The 12108-nt window shown below is 41.2% G+C and overlaps 1 protein-coding gene across 6 annotated transcripts in view; it reads left to right on the forward strand.

Annotated features, from left to right (window-relative positions):
• The window catches only part of cnksr2a (connector enhancer of kinase suppressor of Ras 2a), a 496755-nt gene that overhangs the window by 418883 nt on the left and 65764 nt on the right, over positions 1-12108 (forward strand). For all 6 annotated transcript variants that reach the window (XM_072584887.1, XM_072584893.1, XM_072584891.1 and 3 more), the window contains 2 exons: positions 5272-5342; positions 10302-10402. In XM_072584887.1, the coding sequence (XP_072440988.1) occupies positions 5272-5342; positions 10302-10402 (172 nt within the window). The remainder of the gene's footprint in view (positions 1-5271; positions 5343-10301; positions 10403-12108) is intronic.

Here is a 12108-nt window from a genome sequence, read left to right on the forward strand (position 1 = left end):
TTGGCTGGCTGACAGGAAGCATAGAGTAGTGATAAACGGATCCTTTTCGGAATGGCAGGCATCGACCAGTGGGATATCACAAGTTCGGTACTGGGACCGCAACTGTATATCGTATACATTAATGATATAGATGAAGATATTAAAAGTAATATTCACAAATTTGCTGATGACACAAAGTTGGGTGGCAGGGTGAAATATGAGGAGGATTTCATGAGAATACAGGGTGACCTGGACAGGCTAGGTGAGTGGATGGTTGCATGGCAGATGCAGTTTAATGTGGATAAATGTGTGGTTATCCACTTTGGTGGCAAGAACAGGAAGGCAGATTACTATCTAAATGAAGTCAAGTTAGGTAAAGGGGAAGTACAACAAGATCTAGGTGTTCAGTCAATGAAAGTAGGCATGCAGGTACAGCAAGCAGTGAAGAAAGCTAATGGCATGCTGGCCTTCAGAACAAGAGGAATTGCCCATAGGAGCAAAGGGGTCCTTCTACAGCTGTATAGTGCCATGGTGAGACCGCACCTGTAATATTGTGTGCAGTTTTGGTCTCCAAATTTGAGGAAAGACATTCTGGCTATTGAGGGAATGCAGCGTAGGTTCACGAGGTCAATTCGCAAAATGGAGGGAATATCATATGCTGAAAGATTGGAATGACTGGGCTTGTATACACTTCAGTTTAGAAGGATGAGAGGGGATCTAGAGTCATAGAGATGTACAGCATGGAAACAGACCCTTCTGTCCAACCTGTCCATGCTGACCAGATATCCCAACCCAATCTAGTCCCACCTACCAGAACCTGGCCCATATCCCTCCAAACCCTTCCTATTCATGTACCCATTCAAATGCCTCTTAAATGTTGCAATTGTACCAGCCTCCACCACATCCTCTGGCAGCTCATTCCATACACATACCACCCTCTGCGTGAAAACGTTGCCCCTTAGGTCTCTTTTATATCTTTCCCCTCTCATCCTAAACCTATGCCTTCTAGTTCTGGACTCCCCGACACCAGGGAAAAGACTTTGTCTATTTATCCTATCCATGCCCCTCATAATTTTATAAACCTCTATAAGGTCACCCCTCAGCTTCCGACGCTCCAGGTAAAACAGCCCCAGCCTGTTCAGCCTCTCCCTATAGCTCAGATCCTCCAACCCTGGCAACATCCTTGTAAATCTTTTCTGAACTCTTTCAAGTTTCACAACATCTTTCCAATAGGAAGGAGATCAGAATTGCATGCAATATTCCAACAGTGGCCTAACCAATGCCCTGTACAGCCGCAACATGACCTCCTAACTCATGTACTCAATATTCTGACCAATAAAGGAAAGCATACCAAACACCTTCTTCACTATCCTATCTACCTGTGACTCCACTTTCAAGGAGCTATGAACCTGCACTCCAAGGTCTCTCTGTTCAGCAACACTCCCTAGGACCTTGCCATTAAGTGTATAAGTCCTGCTCAGATTTGCTTTCCCAAAATGCAGTACCTCGCATTTATCTGAATTAAACTCCATCTGCCACTTGTCAGCCCATTGACCCATCTGATCAAGATCCTGTTGTAATCTGAGGTAACCCTCTTCGCTGTCCACTACACCTCCAATTTTGGTGTCATCTGCAAACTTACTAACTGTACCTCTTATGCTCACATCCAAATCATTTATGTAAATGACAAAAAGTAGAGGACCCAGCACCGATCCTTGTGGCACTCCACTGGTCACAGGCCTCCAGTCTGAAAAACAATCCTCCACCACCACCACAAAGGTCTTCTACCTTTGAGCCAGTTCTGTATCCAAATATATTAAAGATCTGATTGAGACGTATAAGATTATTAAAGGATTAGAGGCAGGAAGCGTGTTTCCGCTGATGGGTAAGTCCAGAACCAGAGGACACAGTTTAAAAATAAGGGGTAGGCCATTTTGGACAGAGTTGAGGAGAAACATCTTCACCCAGAGAGTGGTGGGTGTATGGAATGCTCTGCCCCAGAAGGCTATGGAGGCCATGCCTCTGGATACATTCAAGAAAGAGATGGATAGAGCTCTTAAAGATAGTGGAATCAAGGGTTATGGGGATAAGGCAGAAACAGGATACTGAATGTGGATTATCAGCCACGATCATAACGAATGATGGTGTTGGCTCGAAGGGCCGAATGGCCTGCTCCTGCACCAATTGTCTGTTGTCCATTGTCAATTGAAGAGCATTTTTGTTAAGAAGGCCTGAAACTTCTTAAAAAGTTTCTAAAACTGGAGTCCACTCCCCCTTCTATTCAGATAACAGCTAATACTTCTGATCTAGACTAAGACCTCATGAATAGCTATTTCAGCCTAAATCTTTTGGTGCTGCCAAGTCTGTGAAATTGTATCCATTGTGAGTCATCACCTTCCAGAGAAAAGGGTGAGAGGGAAAATAAATGTCTCATGGTAATAAAAAAATTGAGTTGTACATCTAAAATTTGACATGAAAGATAGTTGTGATCATATGTCAGGTGCACAATTATCATTTCATCCTTGTTTTCATTAATCTTGTTTTGATTAAAGTATCTGTTTGAATGATAGTTTGAGGATTTGTATTTGTACTGACAAGAAATTAATCCTCAGAGATCAGAGGTATATCTCAGTGTTCACCAGGAATCTCTGTAATCTGCCAAAGAAACATCTTGGCTGGACAACATTGATGTCTTTCATCAGCCAGGTAGAATTGTGGATGTAAGAACTGGAAATGTTTGAAACGTCCATGGAATGCAAGGTGGAATTCTGTCTTTCTCCACTATATGCAACTGACTGTATCCCAATGGGAATCATCAATAGGCATTTACAACCAGCATTCCAGGAAAATGGAATATCAAACCAATCAGTATCAGTTTAATTTGAGAGGTCATAAATTATTTCTAAACATCTTTGCTTTCCCAGTTGGGAAACTTTGGAAAATCCCAACAGATTAGTCAGCAATCGATGGAAGAGAGACACAGAGTTAAGGTTTCTGGTCAATAACTTTTCATCAAAATCCTATATGCAATTCTATATGTGTTTAAATTGGTTTTGTTGTGAAACAAGCTTGTGGATATAGAATCCCGACAGTTTGAAAACAGGCCATTTGGCCCAACAACTCCACACTGGCCCTCTGAAGAGTATCCCACCCAGACCCAATTCCCTACCCTACTAATCTACATTTGCCCCTGACTAATACACTTAATCTACATATCCCTGAACACAATGGGCAATTTAGCAAGGCCAATTCACCTAATCTGCTCATCTTTGGCTGTGGGAGGAAACCAGAGCACCAAGAGGAAATCCACGCAGACACGGGGAGAACGTGCAAACTCCACACAGACAGGAACCTGAAGCTGGAATCAAACCCAGGTTCCTGGCACCGTGAGGCAGCAGTGCTAACCACTGAGCCTCCATATAAAGGGGGATTAGTTATATGTAAGAGATAGGATATAACTTTAGCCACAGAAGGGGACATTCCTACAAATGAAAAGAAGTAAAACTGCTTTTTTTTATTTGAGGTCTTTCATTTGAACCAGTTGGTTAGTATCCATTTCGGGCAGAGAGTTATGCAAGCATTAGCACTCTGATTCTACATACGCTGGCATGTAAACATAATAACATTCAGTGAACCTCATCAAGTGGAAGGTAAACATCGGCAGTAGCACATAACAGACACTGAGACAATATGGTCACCTCTGCAATGTCCTGATGGCAACATAATACACTGGAAATGTCACTATTTCTTTCTGCACATTGGGTGACTGAACAACTGAGCCTGGGTGAGAGCATATTTCCAAGTATTTCCTTGATTCACTCACTATTTCCTTGATTCATCAAGAAAGTTCCTGGCCAAAGCACTGTTCCATTTTTTTGGGTGGCATAGTGGCTCAGTGGTTAGCACTGCTGCCTCATAGCGCCAGAGACCCGGATTCAATTCCACCCTCTGGGCAGCTGTCTTTGCGGAGTTTGCGCATTCTTCCCATGTCTATATGGGTTTCTTCCAGGTGCTTCAGTTTCCTCCCAGTTACATTCAGGGGTTTGGTGTTGACTTGGACCAAATGGCCTGTTTCCTCACTGTGGGAATTCTGTGAACTAAAATAACATCTTGATATGAGATCTTAACTTTCATATCGATTTCCCACCTTCTTGTTGTCACAGAATTTTCATAGGAGTTAGGAGCAGGAGTAGGCAATTCAGCATTTCAAGACTGCTTCGCCATTTAACATGATCATGGCTGATCTTGTCCTGCTCTCAACTCCACTTTGCTGCCTACTCCGCATTGCCCTTTATCCCAGTTTTCATCAGAAACCTAGCTCTTTCTTTCTTGATCAATTCTGCCTCAACTGCAGTATGGGGCTGTAAGTTTCACAGATTCACAACCCTCTGAGAAAAGTAGTTTCTCCTCATTGCAGTTTTGAACCTGGTTCTTCTCACTCTAAATCTATATTCTCTTGTTCAAGACTGTCCCACAAAGTGGAACATCTGTTCAGCATCCACCTTATCAACCCCTTTTAGCATTTTATACACCTCAATCAGATCCACCAAACACCCCCCCCCCCCCCAATTCTTCTGAACTCCAGCACATACAATCCCAAATTACTTAACCTTTGACATCCCTTCCATCCCTGAACTCCCTGGTGTATCTCCTCTGAACTGCTTCCTGTGCCATCACAAGCTTCCTCAAGTTAGGACAGCAAAACTGAACACAGTATTCCAGATGTCATCTCACCAATGCCATGTATAATTGTAACAACACTACTTTTATAATCCACTCCTCGTGCAATAAATGCCAGCATTCCATTTGCCTTTCTTATTATATGCTGCACCAGCATACCCACTTTCTGTGATTCGTGCACTGCTCCGTCATCAGGGTGGTTGTCATCAGGCAGATGATTTTTAACCACCTGATGAAGGAGCAGTGCTCCAAAAGCTAGTGCTTCCAAATAAACCTATTGGACTATAACCTGGTGTTGTGTGATTTTTAACTTTGCACACCCCAATCCAACACCGGCACCTCCACATCATCCATTTTATAGTGTCAGTTGCTTCAGTAAATCAGACTCCTTTGCAAGGGACTAAATGCCTAATGTGGATCAGAATGATCCCTACAACACTGGGTTGAATCTCCTCCCTGTTTGGGATGGATTCTGCATTCTTGCCTTACTTATGGTGGAAATCTTGAGCTGTAGGCATAGATGTCTTCAGACAGAGCACTCAAGAAAAATAAATATTCTAAGATTTTCAAAGGACCAATTAATCATGAGACTCCTACATTTTTTCCAAACAGGTGGCTGAGCAGGCTTGGCTTAGCAACAGTGGGATATGCAGAAAAGGAGCAACGACTCAAACAAGACCAAGGTACTGATGTCATCATGCTAAGTAATTATACAGTAAATCTCAATGAATCTTCCGACATCGATTATTATTACCACTACAATGTCATGTGTAAAACCTAACAGTTTGCCTGTCACCCCTGCACTCACTGACCATTATCAGCCCCCAGTCATGCAGCATCTCGGTTTTAGAACTCCCCCCATCCTTGTTTACAAATCCCCCTGTTGCCTCACCATTCCCTATCTTTGTAACCTTCTGCGGTTCTACTCCCTCTGAGATCTCAGTGCTCTTGTATTCCTGGTATCTTGCTTATCTCCAATTTTATGCGCTCTCCCTTTGTTGGTTATGCTATCAGCTGTTAAGGTCATTAAGTCATAATGAATTCCTGCCCTGCATCTCTCTCCCTTTTTTTCCTCCTTTGGGACCTTTCTTCAGACCAACCTAATTGAATCGAAGCTATTGAATCCTAATATCTCTTCATGTTTCTTAAGGCTAAATTTTGTTTGATAACACTCTATGAAGCACCTTAGGATACTTCGGTCCATTAAAGGAGCCATATAGATGCAGATTTTTGTTCCAAGAATATTGATGCGATCGGATTGCTTATTTGTTTTGCATTCTGTTCCATCTTAATTTTTAACTTTTGAAAGTAAAATTGGGCAGTTTAAGTTTTCCCTCATTAGTTTTTTTTTGGATTAAACGTAACCTTTTATATCTTTACCCAAGTATTTTGGAATTACATTCCAGTGCAAGTTGAATGTCTAATTTTTTGGATTAAAAAAGGTGAACTCTAACTTGGATTGATGAAAATATGATTGGAGAGGAAGGTAACTATGAGAATGATGCATGACCTCTGAGAAATGCTAAAACAACTGAAAACTAAGTTTCGCTTCAAAAGCTTGTTCTGAAACAAACCCTAATATTTCCAAAATATGTGTGCACGTTTTTAGAAAAAGTTTTAAAGCTCAATCTGTTGTTCAAAAGAGTGGTTTATGCTATTTTCAACTTTTGCATAATTCATGAAAACTGCACAGAGCACTAGACTTCTTAAGACCAATTGATTTTCTGCATTTGTGTAAATGTAAACTTTAATACATATATAAGTAACAATATATTCAAAGTTTCAATTATGTTGATTTAGTTTAATGAATTGGAGGTGCCGGTGTTGGACTGGGGTGTACAAAGTTAGAAATCACACAACACCAGATTATAGTCCAACAGGTTTAATTGGACGCTCCGAAAGCTAGTGTGCTTCCAATTAACCTGTTGGACTATAACTTGGTGTTGTGTGATTTCTAGTTTAATGAAATCAGCAAAGACAGCTTGGATTAGTGGTGCTGGAAGAGCACAGCAGTTCAGGCAGCATCCAACGAGCAGCGAAATCAACGTTTCGGGCAAAAGCCCTTAAAGACAGCTTGGAGTCAATTTAGCTATTTACATGCTGCATCCACATGCGCCAACATCTTTATGGGAAAATGTGGATTGTTTTGCACACCACTATTGTTCTGTGTATTGATATAAAGATATTCTGTACCAAAAACACTGTTGGAAAATGGTCTGGGGAAGATGGTGACAGGAGAAGAATCAATCCTTTTTTTGATCTGTATTCGCCAAAAGATATTGACACTGAAATAATATTTAAACCCAAGGACAATTTCAAAGTAGTATGGCTTTGATGTATATAATTCACCTTCTTATATGGTTCTATTTGTTTTAATCTAAAGTTATAGCTGTGATTTTAACGGGGCAGGTTTGGTAGTTAGGGTAGTCAGTAGGGTTAAGTGTTTTCAATGGGAAGCCACAAGTCCGGGTTACCACATATAGCTATGGACTTTTCCTTCATTCTGTGAAACATTGTTTTCACAGAATTCCAGTCCAGCGGTCAGCCTGATTGACAGGTTTGGCTTCCAGTGGGGCAGGCATTGCTCCAGAGTTGGTTACCCATATCTGTTTAGCCCAGAAATAAATGGGTCAGGGTGAACTTGACATTTTGAACTTTTTCACATTCCATTTAAATGCTGCCCACCCATTTCCAGGGACTTAAAATTCCTCTCTAAGTTTTCAAGCACTAGACAAGCAGAATGCTTTTGGAATTCTTCAACAGCACGTGGACTGTGATAAGGGCCGAAGATAAAACTAAACATCAAAATTGCCTTGCGTTCCTATAGTTTTGAGGCTACTTCAGGAGTTTGGGAGGGGCAGACATATGAATTCAAAAGGGTATTATGGGAGTCATGGGCTTACATGTTGGAAGTCAAAACAAGTTTAAGAAGTTTGGAGTGAAAAGGGAGTTTGGATATGTGATGGTAGTTAGAGAATTCCTAAAAATCTTGTGTTACGTTATAAAGAAAATGGTGAAATAAGTAAATTCATGAGTTGCATTGAACGTGAGGAGTACCAAACTCAATACATTGGTAGCACAATATCTGGCCAAGCAGTTTCAGCTGCCATGCACAGCATATGGCAAAGCCCATCTGCAGCTGAGTTAATGCCAGTAGTGGTGTGATGAGATCCTCATGTGACCACTTAAGGGCTTCAATTAGTGGCAGTTCCGGAAGGTTAAACGTGGATCTTCCTATCAGTACTTAACTTTGCTGGAGGTGGGAAAAAGCGTGGGGTTCAGGTCGACCATCATCCCGCCTAAAGGAATGACCTTCCAACCAACCACTCCCCCTCAATATTATCACCATCCGGTGCAAAAGATCCTGCCCAGAAAGCTTGGCAATATTTGTGGAAAGTAAAACCTAGTTCACGTTTTAGATAAGCAACCATTATGCAGAACTGATAAAAGCAGAACTTATACACTTAATGGTAAGGTCCTCAAGAGTGTTGCTGAACAAAGAGACCTTGGAGTGTAGGTTCATAGCTCCTTGAAAGTAGATCAATAGGATAATGAAAGCGGCGTTTGGTATGCTTTCCTTTATTGGTCAGAGTACTGAGTACAGGAGTTGGGAGGTCATGTTGCAGCTGTATAGGTCATTGGTTAGGCCACTTTTGGAATATTGCATGCAATTCTGGTCTCCTTCCTATTGGAAGGATGTTGTGAAACTTGGAAGGGTTCAGAAAAGATTTACAAGGATGTTGCCAGAGTTGGAGGATTTGAGCTACAGGATGAGGGTGAACGGGCTGGGACTGTTTTCCCTGGAGCGTCGGAGGTTGAGTGGTGACCTTACAGAGGTTTATAAAATAATGAGGGGCATCAATAAGGTAAATAGACAAAGTCTTTTCCCTGGGGTTGGGGAGTCCAGAACTAGAGGGCATAAGTTTAGGGTGAGAGGGGAAAGATATAAAAGCGATCTAAGGGACAACGTTTTCACGCAGAGAGTAGTACATGTGTGGAATGAGCTGCCAGAGGAAGTGGTGGAGCCTGATACATTTACAGCATTTAAAAGGCATCCGAATAGTTATATGAATGGGAAGGGTTTGGAAGGATATGAGCCGGGTGCTGGCAAGTGAGATTAGATTGGGTTGTGATGTCTGGTCAGTTGTACAGCTCTATGACTCTATGTCATAGATATTTAGGAAAGGGCCAAAGGGGTTAGGTGAAAAAGAGAGCAAAAAGGAAGGTCTGTAATAGAGTGTAAGCCAGGTGATATTAAAAGACAAAGAGTGGTGCAGGGATAAAGAGAACGGTCAGGAGTAAAAGAAAAACACATGTGTCCATAAGATGTGAATGACAAACCTTTGAGCAGCTGCCATTGAAAAGTAAGTAAAAACAAAACTAATGAGGATTTGGCCATTTTACCCTCCTGTGATCACAGCAAGAGTATTTAAGCCTGCAAATAACACCAGCCAGTTGAATTGAAAATATTGTGAATAACTTAAACCTATTTTATGGCGACATAATTGCATATTGATGATAATTATTTAGGAGCAGCCTTAAGTGTCATATTCACTACAGATGCTTAGATCTGAATTATGATAAATAAAATTATGATAAATAAAATAATCTTTCGGTTTTCAGATCGGGTCAGAGACCAAATGAACCGCCAAACATGAACATCAGAACAGCTAGAAAGTCCCAACATACTGACACTGTTGAAATTGCCCAGTTTCAATACCTGATGGGCAATTTCCAACTCCTCAAACCCAACATTAATGTCTTTGCCTCTGATTTAGGGATATGGCAGTACCTGACTCAATTATCTATTCATGACTAGTGGATAGCTATACAAATAAAACTTGCTCCCTACTGTTTCCCTACTGACACCCACTCCTGACCCTCCAGCACCTTGGTCCTCCTCTTATTTTCCAACTCTCTCCTTGATCCTCCAAATATATCCACTGCCTCCTCTCCTGACCCTCAAACCCTATGATAACCATTTGCTATCCATCCCTCCAACATTCCTGTCCTCTGGCTGTCCCCTGGACTCTTTCTCTCAACCTCCGCCCTCCTACCCCTCTACCCCACACCGCAACACTTTCCTGACTCAACCACATCATCCAAGTACCCACTAACTTTCCACCCTATCCTCCCTCTCACCATATTCACCTCACACCCTACCCATTCTGCCATGCAGCCCACTTACTACAGTCTTTCATTGACATACTGAAAGGCTATTTCAATTTTCCAGAGTTTTTGAATGTAGACCTGCCAGAATACAGCAGTGTTAAACGATTGTGGGGACTGATGTGGTTTGACAGGTCTGCATGACAAAAAGTGGCATGGACAAGTTGGACTGAAGGGTCTGTTTCCATGTTGTATGACTCTGATGGAAGACTGCTGTGCATTTCTGAAGAGGCAGCATTCGGGTGTGCTGGCCAGAATCATGGAGCTCATTCATTTGGTGTGGAATGTGACAGCAAATCCCAATCCTTGGAACATTCAGCCCATTCACTTATACAATATTGAACAACTTTCTTGTGAAATACATGTGTGAAACATTTGAGCTGTGCTATCAAAACAATACAAGAAATCCTATTAGGTGTATGGTAAATTCTGAATGTCAATGTGCTTTACTCACTAATACTTTATCATGATAGATTATTGGAGCGAAAGTGATCAAGAGGATGCAGATACCCCATCAACCCCCAAGCAAGAGAGTCCACCACCTCCTTATGATACCTACCCCCGAGCACCTTCAGTGAGTTTACTTTTGCATCTTTGTTACATCTGGAACATCCTGATTGGTAATAACAGTCAGTTTCAATGGGGCGGCATGGTGGCTCAGTGTTTAGCACTGCTGCCTCACAGCACCAGGTCCCAGGTTCGATTCCAGCCTCGGGTGACTCTCTGTGTGGAGTTGCACATTCTTCCTGTGTCTGTGTAGGTTTCCTCTGGATGCTCTGATTTCCTCCCACAGTCCAAAGATGTGCAGGTCAGGTGAATTGGCCATGCTACATTGCCCGTAGTGTTAGGTACATTCGTCAGAGGGAAGTAGGTCTGGGTGGGTTACTCTTCGGAGGGCCAGTGTGGATTGGTTGGGCTGAAGTGCATGCTTCCACACTGTGGGGAATCTAATCGAATCTTCAAATCTCTGCACAGACAGCAGAGATATCAAAGAAACTGGATGATGTCACAAAAAATAGAAAATACAAATAAGCTTGAAAAAACATGTTAGATTGCTATCTATTTGCAATCTCACTGTCTGCAGCACCCTTAAAGTAATTTTGTCTTTCATTAGGGGGCATCAGTGATTAGTGTTAATGTCACTGGACTGTAATCCAGAGCCCAGGGTAATACTCTGTGGAAGGGTTACCGGATCCAAAACTCTGACTTCTCTTCACAGATGCTGCCAGACCCACTGAGCTTTTCCAGGAACTTCTATTTTTGTTTCTAATACTCAGGGGCATGTGTTCACATCCCACTAAGGCAGATAGCAATATTTGAATTCAATAAAAATCTGGAATTAATGAAGTCAATGATGATTGTCATTAAAAAAGCCATTCAATTTTTTAATGTCGTTTAAGGAATTCTGTCTACCTTACTTGGCCTAAGCTTCATATGACCCCAGACCACACAGAAATTTAACTGCTCTCTGCATTGGCCCTGAAAACCAATCAGTTGAAGAACAGTTAGGGATATGCAAAAAATGCTGGCCTTGTCAGCAATTTCCACATCCCACCTTAGAAGAAAATATACAGTTAGCAAGTGGCTTCAAGTAAACTATACACATTTTGGCAATTCAAGTTAATGCACTATTATAAGCAAATACAACCATACATTTTAGTAATATTGCAGTCAAATGCTTATTTCATAATCACTTACAAAGATTAGTAAATCCTTGTGTATTGTATATCATTTTGTTCATTAATCTGCTGAAAGATCCAAAAGAAAATTCTCCCTCCCTTACACCAAATAAATTTATAAATTTTCACTCTGAGCAGCTTGATGCTGAAGCAAACCAATAAGGTTATGATCATTGGTTCAATTATTGGTATACTCAAATTTATGGGATATTTTTAATATTGTAATGTTAACCTTCAACTGCAGTATAGATTAAATATTTTAAGACATAAATGTTTTCATTTATATATAATCCACCTCAGGCATGGGATGTTGCTGGCTAGGTCAGCATTTATTGCCCAACCTAATTACTCTTGAAGTTATGAACATTGCTCATTCTGATCACATTTCCTTCTATTTTTAGGTGTACTTTATCTATAATTTTATGCATTGATCTAAAAATTGGACTCAATGAGTATAAATTGTATTTCACATATTCCCTATTTATTTCCTTTCCTCTTAAGTTTTAAATGTTCAAATTCTGATTTATGTTTTGCAATTGTCCATTTTGCAGAAGGGATCAGCGACGTAATTTTCTGTTTTACTGAAAAGGTGTTCCACGAT

This window comes from Chiloscyllium punctatum, chromosome 15, assembly GCF_047496795.1.
Source record: "Chiloscyllium punctatum isolate Juve2018m chromosome 15, sChiPun1.3, whole genome shotgun sequence".
NCBI lineage: Eukaryota > Metazoa > Chordata > Chondrichthyes > Orectolobiformes > Hemiscylliidae > Chiloscyllium > Chiloscyllium punctatum.